The sequence below is a fragment of the Nicotiana tabacum genome, chromosome 17 (assembly GCF_000715075.1).
Source record: "Nicotiana tabacum cultivar K326 chromosome 17, ASM71507v2, whole genome shotgun sequence".
NCBI classification, from domain to species: Eukaryota; Viridiplantae; Streptophyta; class Magnoliopsida; order Solanales; family Solanaceae; genus Nicotiana; species Nicotiana tabacum.
The window spans coordinates 76,637,012-76,655,513 of NC_134096.1; the positions used below are offsets into that span (position 1 = coordinate 76,637,012).

Genomic DNA, 18,502 nt, shown 5'->3' on the forward strand with positions numbered 1-18,502 from the left:
AATATTTGGTTCATGACCAAAAACAAATTGTGACGGAGAATATTTATTATAATGTGTTGGTCTGAGACGGATAAGTGATGTTGCGTGCAAGATAGCATGACCCCAAATAGTAGTGGGCAATTTTATTTTCATAAGTAGTGGTCTTGCTATCAATTGCAATCGTTTAATAAATGACTCTGCAAGGCCATTTTGAGTATGAACATAAGCTACAGGATATTCAACTTTTATCCCAACTGATAGACAGTAATCATCAAAAGCTTGAGATGAGAATTCTCCAGCATTATCGAGGCAAATAGCCTTTATAGGATAATCTGGGAATTGTGCCCTTAATCGAATTATTTGGGCTAATAACTTTGCAAACGCCAGGTTGCGAGATGATAGTAGGCACACATGAGACCATCTTGAAGATGCATCTATTAGGACCATAAAATATCTAAACAGCCTACTTGGTGGGTGAATAGGTCCACATATATCCCCATGTATATGTTCTAAAAAGGCAGGGGACTCAATGCCAACCTTCATTGGTGATGGTCTAGTGATCATTTTGCCTTGATAACAAGTATCACATGAAAATTCATCATTTGTAAGAATCTTCAGGTTCTTTAATGGATGCTCACTCGAATTTTCAGTAATTCGTCTCATCATTATTGATCCAGGATAGCCCAAACGGCCATGCCAAAGCACAAAAGTATTTGAATCAGTAAACTTCTGGTTTACGATAGAATGTGCTTCAACTGTACTAATCTTTGAATAGTATAAGCCAGAAGATAAAGTTGGTAAATTTTCTACAATGCATTTCTGGCTAGAAATATTCTTTGTAATACAAAGATATTCCACGTTCATTTCATCTATTGTCTCAGCATGATACACATTTCGGCGGATATCTATAAAACTTAACAAGTTTCTTCGGGACTTGGAGGAGAACAATGCATTATCGATAATAGGTTTTGTTCCCTTAGACAGAAATACAGTAGCTCTTCCGGAGCCTTCAATCAAACTTATATTACCAGAAATTGTTGAAATATTTGCTTTTTCCTTATGCAAATAAGAAAAGTATTTCTGATCTTTGAATATGGCATGAGTTGTTCCACTATCAATTACACAAATATCTTCGTGATTGGTCTTTGATCCAAACATAATTTGAGGATGATCCATATTCTTCAAAATGACATAAACAAAATAAATATGATAGTAAACATTATTTTCAAAGCATAACTTTTATTTATGTACAACAATTACATAACCATACTATCTACTACAAACAATAAAAATTAAAATATTTACATTTCTACAGATTCACTACCGATCACATGACTTGTTTCTCTTTCCGGGAGTGTAAAATAATCAGCTACATCCAAATGCATGAAGTCTAAATTATCTTCAGAAATAAAATTTGCTTCAGCATTTTTCTCCGTCTTCTTCAGGGAGGCTTGATACAGCTCAACCAGGTGCTTTGGCGTACGACATGTACCTGACCAATGCCCTTTTCCTCCACATCTATAGCATGTATTTTCTAGCTTTGTTGTTTGCACCGCTTCATGCTTTTGCTCCTTCCTTTTCCACTGCTGGTGGTGATGAGGGTTCTTTGGTGCATTGTTATTACCACGATTAGAGTTTCCTCCCCGACAACGGCCATGACCACGACTGGGGCCACGTCCTCTTCTACGCTTAGCTTGGTGGAAGTTCGTCTCATTCACTTCAGGGAATGGACAAGAACCAGTAGGTCGGCTTTCATGGTTTTTCATTAATAGCCCATTATGTTGCTCGGCTACAAGAAGATGTGAGATAAGTTCAGAATACTTTTTGAATCCCATCTCTCGATATTGCTGCTGCAGGAGCATATTCGAGGCATGAAAAGTGGTAAAAGTTTTCTCCAACATATCATGATCAGTAATATTGTCACCACATAGTTTCAATTGAAAAATAATTCTGAACATAGCAGAATTATACTCACTGATAGATTTAAAATCTTGTAACCTTAGATGAGTCCAATCATAACGTGCCTGTGGAAGAACGACCATTTTCAGGTGGTCATATCTATCTTTCAAATTATTCCACAGTATAACTGGATCTTTAACAGTAAGATATTCCATTTTCAGGCCCTCATCAAGGTGATGGCGTAGGAATATCATTGCTTTGGCACGGTCTTGGTTTGATGCCTGATTTTTATCTTTGATGGTGTCTGCCAGACCCATAGCATCAAGATGAATTTCAGCATCAAGCACCCAAGACATGTAGCTTTTGCCCGATATATCCAGGGCTACAAACTCAAGTTTAGAAAGATTTGACATTATTTAGAAAAAGAAAGTTCGTACCTATGATACTTTCAAAGTATTTTCTCGAGATGGCAGAGTCTCGTGTTGATAACGTGTTATAAAATAAAGACAGTAAAGTAAAGACAAGTATAGAGAGAAACTGATATATTATTCAAACTTCAAACTTATGTACATAATGAACTGAAAACTCCTCTATTTATAGAATAAAGGAAGCAGCTGCAAGGCTTTTCTTTAGTTGCTTGTAAGATGTCTGCATGAGCTGCTTGCAACCTGCATGTTTAATAAAAAGCTGTTGCAAATCATTTCATTGAGCTGCTTGCAACCTGACTGCATCAGCTGCTTGTAGATAAATTTCAACAGAGTACTAAATGGATAACCTTCTTCAGAAAGATTATCTATAGCGGAATAATAAATGAAAATCCACAATATAATTATTTTCATAACAAATGTAACAATTTTAGTAGGCCAGCATCGACTTCAACAAAGTTTACATGAGTTTGACCAAAACCAAGAAATGCGAGTAAAATGCTATGGCAGCAGAAATATCAGCAAGAAATTCATGTCATGACCTCTATTTGCTCCCAGAAATGAGTTCCACATGTCTACAACTTTGTGCTATTTTACATGAAAACCATTAAGTTGAGATCAGTAAGACTGTAATTATATTCCCGCTCAAAGATTACACTTGGCGCTGAAAGCAGCCTAGCCAAAGAAAAAAACAGAATCTGATCAATAATCCTGGAGATGGCAATGCGTCTCTCCAGTCTACGCCAACGAAATGATCACAAGTCAATCAGATGGTCAATGTAGATGATATTATGTTGCAAAAAGAATGAACCAATCAATCAGTAAATCAAAACTCATTATGTATGCTTCTTAGCACGGCCGCTTGAAGGAGCAGCATACTCTTTCTTAGAACCAGATGCCTCGGGCTTTCTTGCCCAGGCAGGTGCTCTATCAGGCGCATAATGATAATCATAGAAGAGTTCCTCTCCTGCAGACATTCTTTCTTTGGCAAATATACCAACTCTGTGATCTCCAGCCACCATAATGACCTGTCAAAGAGTTATCTGAGCATTATTGCGTTTACCATAGGCAAACCTGTCCTGGAAATGCCTATGCAAATTTCAGCAATTACCTTGGCATAGCAATTTGGATCAGGAGAATGGTTAGCAAACTTCAACTTATCGCCTTTCCGATGAGCATCAAGCACAAACTGCATATGAACAAGACAAGTGATTCACGTAAGACCACAGTTGAGGCCCTAACTCTAAGGAATAACTTAACGAGTACGGAGGGCAAGTCATTTCGCATGCCTGATTATTCAAATTGAAGAGAAACGAAGAATTTTCACGATCATAGATCTTTCCACGCTTATCAGCTTCATGGTGTGAGATTATTTCACCAGTATACTCCCCAAGGTATTCGTGCTTTCCAACACTATTCTGTTAATGCTAAACATGAGCACAAAAATAACAAGGATCTGCAGATATACAGAGAAAAAGCATAACACTGTTCTTAGACATTACCTTCAAGAAAGCTCCCCAGCCAGACACATCAGATCTTCCAAGAAGAACCTGCAGATTAATGTAAGGTTTTAGGATTAGCCAACAGCTGGAATTTGACGACCTTCATTCTTACACTAGAGCAGTTCTAAAGCAGATACATGCACGGAAAGGGTGAAAAAAGAAAAATGGAGCACCTTTTTTAAACCTCACAAGACCCTCAGTTAGATCTTTTTCAACTTTATTCATTACAATGTCTCACAATGAAATCCACAATTAAGATACTGCCCAGAAGCATGAAAAATGTACTAAACTTATAAGCAAATCTTCACATTAAGTTTGATCCATAAAAGTGATCTCAGCATATCTCCATCTTTCTCTTTGCTAAAATGTCCTACAGTGATTAAGGGTATAGGTGGTCTCATTTTATGGTGTTAGACAATCTTCACCTCATGAGCTAACTTTTGACATTGAGTAAGGTTCAAAGGTTCATTTTCTTCGCATGGTATCTGAGCCAAACTCATCCATATTCTTGGTTTACCTAATGTTCGGCTATCATATTATGTTGTCCATGCTCCAAATGTCTAGACCAGGATATGACAATAATAATCAAATTGCAATTAAATTAACTAATTCAACATCTTATACACAATAATGCCGATATCAATCCAGCTCTTCAAAGTTGAAATTCAAAGAATCAAATGCTTGTGGGATCACTTAGCATGTCATTGTTTGAAGACACACTTCTTTGAAACGCATGGCTCCATCCATGATGCGCTAACCTCTTGCATCGCATCTCTTTATCACTTTATGCGACGAAGCAATGGCTTACACTGGGTGAGTTCATGAACTAACTTTTGGGGTTGAATTAGTTCTAAGGTCCATTTTCTTCACTGATCTTCTTAAACATTACATGAAATTTGTGATCACATTGACAGCTGTAAAGTATCAGCAGGATAAGATAGACTATAGTAAACAAGGGGGCGAATTCAGCAAATTACCAAATTTCAATAGAATTGAACATTATAGAAAGGTACTACGAGAACAAGTAAAAAGTGGCATATGAACTAAGAACGAGACAGTAAGTATCCTACAAAGAAGACATGACTCAACAATCTAACCAAAAGAATGATGAAAACAAAAAATAGCGAGACAATTTTCGTATAATTTAAGAACACATTAGAGTTAAACATAATCTGTGACATGAAGTAAAGGTATCTACTGAAAAGATTGGTCAATGCCCAAAATCTAGAATTGGTAATGCCAAATTCAAAATTTCTCCCTCTAATTAAACTTGGAGAACAGAGAAAGGAGGAACAAATAACAATCACTTGGCTTCGTGGCAACCACCAACTTCAACGAGAACTAACAATTATCCTCACAAATAATTAAATGTATAAATAAATAGAGATAATTACCCTTTGTTGTTGTTTGAGAAGAAGCTTCATGTTCTTGCATTCATAATTGTCACCTCTTTGTGAAGGAATACCTAGAGACCCATCACCACAACTGCAAGAGCCAAATAACATGGCATATGATTTTTTTGCAACAGAAGATGAAGGATATTAAAATGAATAAATTAGCTCATTATGAAAGATAAATTGAAGCTGATGTTCATTCAAGCCTGGAAGGGCTGTTAGTCAGTTGTCACTTGCTCAGCAATTAATAATTATCAATAAGGTTGTTCATTTACCTTGTCAAAAAAAAAACATTGTCCAATTTAGGGAGAGAAAAAGCTACACAATTGTTACAAAGACGGTTTGGTTAATAGCATGTTTGGCCAAGCTTCTAAAATCTGCTTATTTTGAGAAGTGCTTTTCAAAAAAGTACTTTTGGTGAGAATCGGTTTGTGTTTGGCTAATTAATTTGAAAAGCACTTTTGAGCAGTAATTAGTATTTGGCCAAACTTTTGAAAACTGTTTCTAAGTGTATTTTTCTCAAAAGTGCTTCTCAGAAAAGTGCTTTTGGAAAGAAGCTACATTTTTCTGCTTCTCAAAATCTGCTTCTGCTTCTCCTCAAAAGCATTTTTTTTCCTTCTAAAAGCTTGGCCAAACACCTCAATTTTTGGCCAAAAGCACTTTTGGCCCAAAAAAAAACTTGGCCGAACAGGTTATAAGTATGGTAGAATAATGAAGATAACACAGTGATTTTGTAGTAATAGCTTAAACTTTTAGGGGTCAGTTGGTTGGTCGCACAATGGAAAATAATCCTGGCATAAAATTTTGCATGACTAATACAATGTTTGATTTGCAACACAAAAGTAGGATTACTAATGTAATCTCTGAAATTTAATATAAATTGTTTTCTGGTATAAAATGCTGCATAACCAATGCAGCCTCTGGTTTAAGGTATTAAATTCTCCAAGAATCCACGTATTATTTTATATCAGGATAGACTTTACAATAGTCTAAGATGAGCTTAAATGGAGCAGTATGGTAAGCGAGGATTCATATTGCCAAATCCAACTGCTTGGATAGAGGCATAGTTGTACTTCTAAAGAATTTAGAATAAGACCACATATATTAACTGCACATTAATAAGAATATCTATTGATAAAATACCCTTAAAATAGATAATCTTGCATAACAAGCTAACAATAATCCATATTGCTATTCACAGCATAACAGTCCCTTCATAATTATGCACCACATATCAAGCCCTTCATAATGATTCACCACATAATAATCCATATATTATAATCTCTGCATAACTAGTCTGTGAACCAAAAAAACACTCTAAGTGCTTAAGTTGACACATGCAAACTGAAAAACTAAGATTAGGCTTTGGATAAAGATGATTGAGAATTTGGAGGGACGATACGAGAACTTAAAAACACTACATGTGTGGAAATTGCAACTTCCAGTAACACGAGATACAACAATAACATGGGCAGTGGGCACTAGAAATACTTCTGTAAAACTAGAGAAAAACAGAAAATAATTCCATAGCACTACCAGGAGCTCACCTGATCCAACAATTTCGACAAACATCAGGATCACATTCCCTGTCTGCAGCAAAGCAAGGGCATTGCCTGCTTCTACACTGACTTTTGGCACAATGACAACCACGGAATTTATTCTTGCAACTCTTTTGGCATCTAGAACATAAGATTGACAAAGTGTCAAAACAGAACTAATTAATAGGCACAAAATCTGTGATCAAAAAAATGTTTAAGAGACAGCAAAAGAAAATAGCAGACAAACCACAGAAGGCAATAAAATTGGTAAAGCATTGTGCACTGTAAAAGGACATTTATAGTCCAGGTCCTAAAGTATTCTCTCACTGAAGTTTGTAGAGAAGAATGCTGGCTTACCCACAGTATTTTTCACAGCAGGTTCCATTTACGATGCAGGGGCACTCCTTTCCACACGGTGCTTGACAATTACATGGATTATACTGCCGACAAGGCTTATCTTTCCTCTCAGAGATCCATTTCCTAGTTGCATGATATCCAGCTGACTTCCACGTGTATTTTGAGCGACGAACTTTACCTCTTCTACGTAAAAATCTGGATCTTCTCCGTGCTTGATTACCCTGAAGTTGAATTCGGAATAGGATCAACCAAAGTGGAGATAATAATATTACTACTATTCAACAAGAACACAAAGCAACATGCTGATGAACAATGTCAAATATACTGACCATGATTGTATGGCCATCACCCTTGGAAGAGCCTTCAAGAATTCCATTCATCCCATCACCTAATCCTGATAGCTTATTCTCGGAATTGTTCATGTACTGGAACACCTCCCAACAAGTTTTCAAACCATTCATCATATTTCGAGCAATCATACAGCTGTATGACAAATAACATGCTCAAGTCATGTTAAGAATCACTAAAGTGAAGGGAGAAAAAGGAGAAAGAACTTTCAATATGCAATAGACATTACAAATTAAAAGACTAAGAAGGAAGAGGGGTTCATATAGTAGGTTGCTGCGTTAGATGAACAACTTAGAGTGGCTTCTCCTAGTCCCCAATGCTCTTATATTTGACTCAACTCATGTCATGAAAACTAGACCAATCAGCTTAAACTAGGGTTAACTTTCAGCTAGTGAAGTTGCCACTTTATGGGTCATTATGAATACAAATCCAAGATAAAAAGCAAAATGCTAGTTGTAAGTGAGGTGACGTTAGAGCAGGAATAATGACTTTTTCAATAGTATCCTAGCAGAGACGTCTTCTTTCCTGCACAGATCCAACTCTAGAATGTGTACTCATTTCTTCATTTGAGGCTTGAAAAATACTATAGTAAGGCAATAACTTTATCTGCAGTGATTCAATATCTTAATAAACAACTAGACTTAGGCACCCACAAAATGGTCAAGATAATGAATTGACAAGAAATCAAGTAGACCGGGTGAACTTGCATGATGAACAGTGAACGCAGAGTGCAAATGGTTTTTGTATTAACCATCGAAGAACCAATCTATCGCATTAAGCAAACAAAAGTCTAGCATATTCACTCCACTAGGAGGAGTATTGACAAGTGAAACAAGAATTGAAAGCACACGACCAGATCAAATGAGAAAAGTCCGCTTGATATTTTCATTATGCAGGTTCTAGTTTGCTTAGCATGAAGGCATTTGATTAAAAAGCTAGCACAAGATCTTTATAGACAAAAGTTAGGCAGTATTCAAGAGAATAATTTAAGAAGATATTACACAAGAGACAATGTTGAGAAACTAAGTATATGCAAGCCAAAGAACTAACAAGAGCAAGAGTAGACATGATTGCGAAGAGTAACTTGAAGTTAACTGACCTGCTCCTGCCAAACATTTCCACACCTTTCTCAAAGAGAGTCTTTTCAAGTGGTCTCCAAGATATGTCACCATCTATTTCTTGTTTGCAGTTATTCTCATCCACAAACTCATTTTTCCTCAATGTGTCGTCACAATTCATCCCACGTTCTTCACTGGTAGCGTCTTTATATTGGCAACTGAAACCCTCACCTTGCAAAGAATCTTTACTACCCAATACTGGAGAGTCTTTACTCCTAGACCTTCTATCACTATGAGATGGTGCTTTTTGTGAAGATAAACTAACATCTTCGACATCCTTACCTGAATTAGAGCTGGGATTCAAGTCTTTAGACGCTAGACTTCCAGAAGCTACAGAGCCAGACTCCGCAGCTATCATTTTCTTCTGTCGCTTCTTAATGGCAACTACACCATGTTCAGCTATTCTCTTGTTGTTCCTTTTGTTGCTCCCCACTTTCATATCAGATTTTTTGTTAGATGGAGAAGCAGAATGCTGAACAGAAGAGATGTTACTTAACGGCTTAATCTCTGAATCACTGCTTTCAGAGATGTTCTTTGCATTCGATGAAGCACTTTCGCTTTGGCAAAACTTTGATCTCCTTGACAGATGCTTTCTACCTGGCACATGAATATTAGCAACTTCAGATGATCGGACAGGGTTTTCTCCATGATTGGCAAGCTGAGAGGAGGTAAATCCAGCTTTTCTTTCCTTCTTCATGGCCTGAGATGAATAAAAGAGCTCACAAGGTTAGTAGGTACTGTTGCCACATCAGGATCAGAAACAAGCACAGACCACATTAAGAAATGATACTTGTTCATAAACAAAAAATTCACGTCAGGCCAAAAATTGATGTCAGAAATTATATAAAAGAAGATCCAGATACCAGATGACAGCAATTTGGGCCACAGGGCTCCATATCCATGTCGAGAGAGTACCATGGTAATTGTTTTTCGGCCTAATGAATTAAGGAGTAAAAGACACTGTAAGCATCCATGTCTACTGCACAAAGTTCTAAGCTATGAAAGCAATTGGTTAAATGACCATTCACGTACTGCAAAAATCAGATCCTGTGAACATCCATGTAATCTACAATCAAAAACCTGCAAGTGAGGGCAAAACAAGACAAAAGTAAGAGAACTGTATTCAGAAGGAATTAGTATGAAGCAGAAAACCAGGCAGACAAACAAATAATATGAAATACTAAATGGAAGACAAGAAGTCAAGGAGGAACCACCGATAGATACATACAAGGCACCGACGACAAAATAGGTTGTCAAAAGAATCCAGAGCAACATCAAGAGCTTTGTCAAGAAATAAATTTAGAGTGCCTTCGATGTTCTCATTCCTTGAAGTGCATGCATTTTCTTCCTTCACAAGATCTTCATATCTTGCCTGTGTAAGATGTTTTATGGTGGTTTATCTCAGCAAAGCGAGCAAAAACCAAATGGGAAACAGCTGGACAAGAGTTCGCACTATCACCAGCTTTTATTAGATAATGAATGCTTAAAAACAAAGTCTAATAATTCTCTAAACCAAGGACGTACCTTGACTTCATTGGGTTTTCTAGACAAGCACTGCCCTAGCAAATCTAACACTCTGTCAGACAAGCCAACTTGTTTGATAGCCATACTGCAAATAAGCAAACAAAGATACATCAAGCCACATAATTGGAGTAGATCGCACAAATATAAAGTGCCAGAAAAAGTTCTACATTAGCAAACAGTCTAGCCACAAATAGCAGACCATAGTGAAAATCTTATATGCCATGCTCCAACCTCAATACCTTGTGAACCGATTCCGTATTACTTTCTACACCCTTGATATTAAAAATTTAAACATCTTTCATATGTCTGCAAGTAGAAACCTCATGGAATGAGTTTCAAAGGGGATCTTTGTGAAAGAAATTCAGTTTTTAAGAAACTGCTTCATCATATTAAGTGATCAAGAAGATGAATGGCACAGTAGTTAAGAGAAAGGACTAACAGAAGAGATCTGTATTCAACATCAACAGAACAATAATCTATACTACAGTTAGATAGTGTAAGATCTGAAAAGTGGCAGTGAACTCATAGTTGTATGCAAATAATAAGGCAGCACTACTATTAAAGAAAGACAAGAATAACATATATGCAACATATTACATATATATATATATATATATATATATATATATATATATATATATATATGTATATATGTATGTATATATTACGACATTTCAGGGCATATTCTCTATCCAAATACCGAACTAGACCCCAAGAAAATATTGATCTGGTTGTCATGTGGTAATGTGCTTATGATCCAGCAATGGACCAAAAGAGTTTTGCTGCTCTACGAAACATGACCCCATAGTTTCATGTGGAAAGAACATTCTCTGAGATGACTTTCCTAAATTCAACTACAGCAGAAAAAGAAAAATTACAGGAGGAGACAATTGAATCCAGTATTTCTTGTAGGTTAATTATACCAACCGCAGCATAAAATCTTCAGACTCCACAAACTCCCTTTTTTCTTCTTCATCGTCAAGTAGTTCTTCCTCACTGTCACTGCAAATTAGAGCTTCTCCACCATTTTGGTCATAATAAATTCTTCTACGACCAACCACTGATTGATCCTCGGTCATCCTCTGATTTCTGCACCACTCAAAGTATGATCAAACAGTTTTAAAATAGCAAGACCACCAGCTTAGAGTCTATGTGATATCAGTGGGCATATTCCACGCAATAGGTGTGGGTTTGATTCTCACTGCCTTCTTTCCTTTCCCTATCTCCATATGTAAGGAAAAAATTTAAGTAAAAATAGAAGAAAAAAATAACCATGAAGAAGAATGAATAAATCTCGGACTGTTACAAGTATTAGAATCATGCTGTTACATGTTGTTGGAAACTTAAAGTCAAAAGACAATAACATGATCAAAGTCATTCCCACCCAGGAGGAAAACCATTTGATACTAAAACCACTTAAATGCCATTGTCTTACTGATCAAGTAGATCAATCCCATCTCCTTATGAGAACAGGCATCAAACGAAATCCCATAACGCAAAAAATAATATTAATAATAATAACAATAATAATAATTATAACATCAAGAGCCTATAGGATAATTAACTGTACAAAAGAAAGTCTAGAAGCAGATGGCAGTAAAGTTCAATGGTAATCAATACAAGACGTTAAGAACTAAGCATTTATAAAGGGTGAGGATAGGTGATTCAATGTTGCTGTCAATACATCCATTGTATCATTGGATGCAACTGTTAACACCTAATACTGTAGTTTGTAAAGGAAACAATTGACCAATTGCAATTTGAAGATGATCAAGGAAACAAGTGGTTAGACATTTATGAGGTTCCAGGGCATGCCATATGCAAAGTGATGGAAGAACCTTATGTATATGAAGCAAGCTAAAAATGGGTAGATAAGGAAAAGAAGAGGCACAAATCAAACTTGAATACCATACGACTTATCTACTAAGGCAATTTAACACACCTATCCAAAAATATCCATGTAGTATATGGAGGTAGTCTTTTCACTTCAGGAAGTTTTATGGGATGCACGGCATCTTTGACAGCAATACTAGATCCTAGAAGAATTGCAGAAGAGGCATATCCATCATCTTCAGAACCATTGCTATCACTATCCCCAATATTGGTTTGAATCCCATTTTGCATATCAATTGCATCCTGCTTCCTCTTAGATAAAAGATCAACACTTATATCCGCACCATGAACTATAAGATTTCTTCTCTCTGTTGACAACTTAAAAAGATTTTTTGTCACATCATCCAACTTTTGTGCATTTTCTTCTGCCCTTTTCTGAAAGGAGAACAGTACAGCTCCATTGGTTGTTAAAACATTGTATAAGTACTTTGATCGAGATACACAACCAAGAAATGGGGAAAGTGGGAGCAAAAGTACAATAGAGAAAACACACCTTAACATAATCAGCACGTCTAGAAGCAGCTCTTTGTTTCAAAGATTCAATAACTGATAATACTTCATCAGTTTCTACAGGTGTTCCTTCAGGTGCATCATTCTGTCCAGAGCAGTATAGCATTTTATGATACAATAGTCACAAATGGAAATATGACTATATAACTAAGGGTGGCTAGAAAATGACAAACATGGAAGAAAAATATTAAGACAAATAGTTTTCCTGTCCTAAAGTCAAAACTGCACGCCGCCGGCATAATGCATAAGCAAAAGGATTTGAGAACAAGAAAATAATTTTAAGAAGACCTTGTGGAATAAGACTTGGGGAAAGAAATAACCCAATGAAAATTAAAGATAGTATGAACAGAAAACTATGGTTTTACACATAAATTGTCAACGGATGTGGTCTTAAATCATAATATGTGAAACCCCAAAGACTAAGAGACCAAGAATCTACACCACACCCAACTTCCAACACTGTCATCTCTTTTATAGCAGTGGTGTCTTGTGGACACCTCAACTATTCCAACACCATCATTAAGACAACTCAAACAGACAATTTTTAAACACCGTCTCGTAATTTGGAACAAAGGGTCATTCCAATAAAAATAGGTCCACTTAAGAGATGGGATAGATCATCATACTCTATGGAATAAAACAAAATGAAAGACCAACTAGAAAGAGAAGAAAAAGAAGATCTTCTTTCCAAAGGAGAACAAGAAGATAGTTGCACTTAGACAAGAGAGTACCATGCTTCCCTTGATGACCATTCAGCACATTGAAAATCCTGAGTTAACTACCACAATCCTACTATCGGTTCCAATGTAATTTAACATATTATCCTACAAGTCAACTGGAAACAACTCAAATCAGTCAGGTTAATAAGGGAATATCAGTCCACAGTTAGTTTTCCAGTGTTAGCCACTCCTTCCCATAGCGGTTAGTTGATTAGGAGGTTAGGGATTCCCTTCTCCATTTTAATCTGGTGCCATGACTGGATTCTCATTCAAGGAAGTAATGGTGCCTGCTCAATGATTATTCTTCATTTGATCCCTTAAGTTCTGCAAAATTTCCCATTTTTACTTTAAATTTGTTACTGTTTGCTGCACTGAGGTCAATCATCAACTGGCTGGTTTAATCGTAAAGCCCGAAGGCTGTTGCAGTCCCTGTCTGGGAAGATGCAAACCATCCCTTACACTTGAGTCAATGTGCCATCAACCAAACGACAAAAACACAAATTAGACGCGAAATCCATAATGTATCACCATATACGGTAGCATACCAAACACTGAAGCGAATGATAAAGGGCATAGCTGGAAAATCTTTACAAAGAAACCTACAACATAGTTTTATACCGTAATTTCACAAAAAGCATTAACCCTCGGCCTTGAATGAGCTCCAAGAAAAACAATGAAGGCTGATCACTCGCTCCATAGAAGCAATAAAATCAATACTCAAAGCTCCGACCTCATCCCCAATATAATTTTAAACAAAACAAAGAAGCATCAATCCTATTCCCAATTCAATTAAAACGCAATTGAGTAAACAGTGGAGCAATAATGGGAATAAGAACTTTACTGGAAGGTCACTGGAAAGTTGAGATTGGGGAGTTGAAGGAGAGCCATTGGACAATGCCGACATTGCAATTGGCGAAGATCCGAAGCTTAAGATGCAGAGTTAAGCTCAATTCGCCGATGGAGCTCCAGATAAAGATCGGAATCATACAAAACCAGAGAGACTGAGAGGAATCAGTGTAGGGAGAAATTGATTGGATGGGCCGTAATTGAAACCCTAGGATTTGGGATTTTTGAAGCCGCTCTGACGAGAATTTATTTTGAGATTACACTCTATTCTGGTTTGGCGTGAAACGAGTTGCGGCCTGCGGGGAAGGAACATGGTATATTAAATAGTACTAAAATTTGGGGGGAAATTACTCCTACGCTTGTCGTTTTGAATTTTAGCAACGTGTCAGCTATTTGGGCCATCGACCCGTGTCATCTTATGTCTATTGCTATTCACTATTGACTAGTATTGTTCTTCTTCTTTAAAAAAAACAAAAAGAAATACTATTGACTATTGTCCTTGCTGATTCTCTGTACGTTGAACACGAGCAAATGATTGAAAGATTGTACTCGATATACATACGCTGTATTAAAAGGAAAATTTTCTCTCACCGAATTATATGCATCAAACCAAATATATACATCGTATATCTACATCTGAACATTTACTGTGTATTCTTTCTTTAATAATGTACTAGATCATATGTGTACATTTTAGACTTGTACATTGTATATCTATATTTTAATACCATAAATCAAATAATTTGGTATTTAATGTTGGTATTTAGGTCTATTAAACTCTATTTAACCGAAATAGATGGATTCAAAAGAGGAATGATCGAGGATTAAATATTGAATGATCAAGTCGAGCATTACAATTCAAATTGATATAGCACCAAACTTCACTTGTACCTAACTACTTAATTGGAAGAAGTAGCTCTCGCTCTTAATTTATCATTTCCTTTCGTGTATTCAGAAATATGTTAAAGTATTGACCATGATCAAAAAGACGCCAAAGTATAAGATTAAGAGTTTCATCATGAGCTAGCCACCTCTTAGAAGATAGTAATACAAGGAGTACACTACCTACAAACAAGGACATAATTCTTGTGGAATAGAAAAGGGTGAAATGCGATAGCATAAGTATTGATGTTGAAGTAGAGGTAAAGCCATGCACGTTGTATTCTCCCCTATTTCCGAAAGAGGAATATTGTTTACCCGTAAAACGGTACAGTTGAATTTATACGTGATTTATAGATAAGTGAATCAATTTAATCCTAAAATAATAAATAAATTAGACAAAAATATAATACTTAGCGTTGAAATCGAGATAAGACAGTAGAAATCTTGATTCAGGGAGCAGGGCTTTCGGAGGCAGTAATAATAATATTAATAAACAAGAAGATAAAATATTATTGAGCTTTGAACAAAGTATAGTATCAGTTTGTCAGAAAATTCGTGTCATTTATAATGGTTCTAGAGCTCACTATCTATAGTTGCACCTAAGAAACAAGGTCCTAGAATCAAGCCCCTCTTTAATGGTAATTATTAGGGCCATTGAAGAATGTGTAACGGTAGGCAGTAAATGTCATATTCTTTATAACGGACCAAGTACTTAATGTTATAGAATATTCTCCATTAAATACTACCGGGTGGCAGGCATTTACTTCACCTTTATGAATACCATTCTCTTCGGTAACAAACGAGATTGTTGCCTTCGGACCTGATTGTCTTATGTCTTCGGCTTCATGTGTCGCTTTATCATGAGAGCATTTAATATGAACATATTTTACCCTATACAAATAGTCCCCCTACTTTCCGGTGGCATAACCTTGTATCACCAGGAAGTTGGTAAAGATACATTTCTTGGCGAAAAATTCTCTGACTCACTCTGAAAAGTTTCTAACGGTTGATTAGACGCACGTTTCTTTGCATTTAATGCCCCGAACACGCGTCATCCCACGATTCAACAATACCTTTGCCAGCTATCGAAGTAATTATGGCCACGATTTTAGCCGCTTATTCTTTTACTTATACACATCAACCTTCTCCATTTACACTTCATAACTTTTTCAAACTCTCTTTACTCAACCCATACTTGTTTTCAACTCTCTCTTATCTTCTTTTTCAGAAAAAATCTTTGTTCCCTTCTACTAAATATGGCTTCTTCTTCCAAAAATTCCAGTTCTTCAAAGAACAAAGGAAGTACTGATGATGATGCTCCTCCCACGGTGAGCACCATTATTCCTAGAAGGCTCATTACAACTAAGGACATCGAAGAGAAGTACCCTTCTACTACCCCGAACATGGTTTGTTGGCGTGTATCCTTCTTTCATCCGTTCTTCCAACATCCCTGCTGTGATGGAAGATTGTGGTTGTCAAGATTTAAACATCATTGCTCCTGATCTGGCTGAGTGGGTAACCTTCTTTAAGAAGGTTTTTACGTATGTTTATACGTATCCCTTTACTTTGAGCGTGTTCTCATTGAGCGTGGGGCTTGACTCGGTTATCTTGGAGTTTTGCCTTCGTTACCAAGTCTGCTTGTCACATGTGAGCCCTTCTGTGTGGCGGACTATTGCTTGTCTTCAGCGGCTGTGCCAGGAGACGGGGGAAGAACTCTCCTTGGTTCGGCTGATGAACCTTTATTTCCCAAGATTTTTCGTGAGGGAATGATAAACTTCAGCAAACGTGGTCACCATGCTTTTCTCACCAACATAGATGATGACAACGACCGCGGGTAGATAGAGCGGTTCATTATAGTTACTACCAGGGACATCATCCCGGCCACGACTTCATCTTTTCCTGAATTATGGAATCGTACTCGTAAGTTCATCATTTGTCTTTTCTTCTAGTTAAAGATTGTCACGTGTTGTTACTGATTTTTCTTCTTTCACTATTCCAGCAACTCGGTGGACACCACCAAGGGTTGAAGGCTTGGATCAATGGGCCTTCAAAGGTTGATTCTTTATAAGGAGGAACTCACCTCCGAGCGGGATCAACTGTTGGCCGAGCAAGACCAAATTATTGCTCGCCTCCCAGAACTAGAAGCACGAGCTGTTGAGGCCGTTGAGTTGGAGGCTCAGTTGCAACAAAGCGAACAAGAGGTAGTCACTCTTGGCCAATAAGCTGACATGCTACGGGTACAATTCGAAGAGGCTAGGGCCAAGTGGGTTAAAGTCCATAAAGTCATTCTTGCTGTATCTGATCGCGAGGCTGCTTCTGCTGAAAGATTGAATAATTTGGAGGCAGCCTTGGACTCCAAAGCTGAAGAAGTTGTTGCTGCCGATGAGAAGGATGCCTGGTTGGAAGAGAGGCATAAGAGGGTTGTTAAGCATAACAAAGTTTTTCACCCCATCATCCGTGACCTCAATGTTAGCCTTCAAGCCATTAGTCCAGAGAGGAATAATCTTTCGACCGAGGTTGACCAACTTAAGGAAGAGCTTCAACACCGAGCGACTTCCCTCATTATTGAAAAAACGTTCTCTATGTATAACATGAGGAGAAAAACTTTGAAAAAGGCCAAAATGAGTGTCATTGATTTTAATACCGAGATCGCTAAGGCCTGTGAGCTGGAGTCAATTGCCCGAAGAGGTCTCCCGGTCCAACCTGATATTACCGACTCCTCTGGTTCTAGTTCTGAGTTCTCGGGAATTGAAGAAGAACCGGAAGGGGATGACGTTGAAGGCCAAAATTATAAAGGCCAAGTTGTGAAAGTTGTCTTCTTTGCATTTTTTTGTTTAAGTATTCTCGCAAGTTTTCCGTGCCGAGATATGCGAGGCTTCGTGTGTGTTTTTCCTCTATAGTATTTGGATTCCGGACATAATTTCTTTCGAAATAAACCATTTAACATGAGGGTTTCATAAGAGAGGGACCTCTTATGTTTACGGTACTCTTGAAGAGAACGTCTCATGTTCATTATGGCACTATCATTCGAAGTACTTGTTTAACTTTCAAATGATAAAATTAATTCATCGATAGGACAAGAAACATGATAAAAACAAAAGGACTTTACTTTATTCCTTTCATTTTCAAAAGTACATAAGCATTCGTTGTGCTAAAACGAAATTGCCATTACTTGTGGCTAACTTGTACAACTCGTTTCTACGGGGATGGTCGAGCAGTCCCCGATCCCGATGATACAATTTTGTTTCCGGTTTTTGTGTTATTGGTCGATGTGACAGTTATTGTTGTCGTATTCTCATATCATTCTCCCTAGTGTTCGAATGTGAATTTGAACACTGGAAGTTTTGCACCTTTGAAGATTCCACTAGTGAATGGTTAGATAATCTTCAGTTTGATAGCAAACTTCACTTCCCCTAAGGAACTTTTGCTATCGAGCCAAAGATTATCTAACAATCCCCCAGTGGCTTGCACTTGTGAGCGGTTGGGTAATCTTTGCCCGACGACAAATTTTACTTCCCGCTAGGAACTTTGCTATCGAGCAAAAGACTATCTAACCGCTCCGTAGTGG

At 37.2% G+C, this 18,502-nt stretch overlaps 1 protein-coding gene across 2 annotated transcripts; it reads right to left on the reverse strand.

The window, feature by feature from the left end:
• Positions 1 to 2,791: 2,791 nt before the first annotated feature.
• LOC107797215 (histone-lysine N-methyltransferase CLF-like) lies at positions 2,792 to 14,345 on the reverse strand. Of its 2 annotated transcripts, none has more exons than XM_016620088.2 (17): positions 14,048 to 14,345; positions 12,471 to 12,572; positions 12,027 to 12,352; positions 11,012 to 11,173; positions 10,085 to 10,169; positions 9,789 to 9,932; positions 9,593 to 9,640; positions 9,424 to 9,495; positions 8,542 to 9,260; positions 7,424 to 7,577; positions 7,095 to 7,315; positions 6,747 to 6,878; positions 5,200 to 5,290; positions 3,806 to 3,853; positions 3,593 to 3,721; positions 3,415 to 3,492; positions 2,792 to 3,331 (listed from the first exon to the last, which is right to left on the reverse strand). In XM_016620088.2, exons 1-17 carry the CDS (start codon positions 14,108 to 14,110, stop codon positions 3,140 to 3,142), a joined length of 2,766 nt encoding a protein of 921 aa, XP_016475574.2. In that variant the 5' UTR covers positions 14,111 to 14,345; the 3' UTR covers positions 2,792 to 3,139. The 2 variants fall into 2 exon arrangements, with proteins under 2 accessions (XP_016475574.2, XP_075090613.1); XM_075234512.1 differs by lacking the exon at positions 14,048 to 14,345 and adding an exon at positions 13,825 to 13,960.
• Positions 14,346 to 18,502: the final 4,157 nt, after the last annotated feature.

Excerpts from the sequence above, each read along its gene's own strand:
- LOC107797215 (XM_016620088.2), bottom strand. The coding sequence starts at position 14,110 with ATGTCGGCATTGTCCAATGGCTCTCCTTCAACTCCCCAATCTCAACTT. Across the intron at positions 5,291-6,746 it reads TGTCGAAATTGTTGGATCAG|TTGTGGTGATGGGTCTCTAG; the intron begins GTGAGCTCCTGG and ends TGGCTCTTGCAG. Across the intron at positions 3,332-3,414 it reads ATCCAAATTGCTATGCCAAG|GTCATTATGGTGGCTGGAGA; the intron begins GTAATTGCTGAA and ends ACTCTTTGACAG.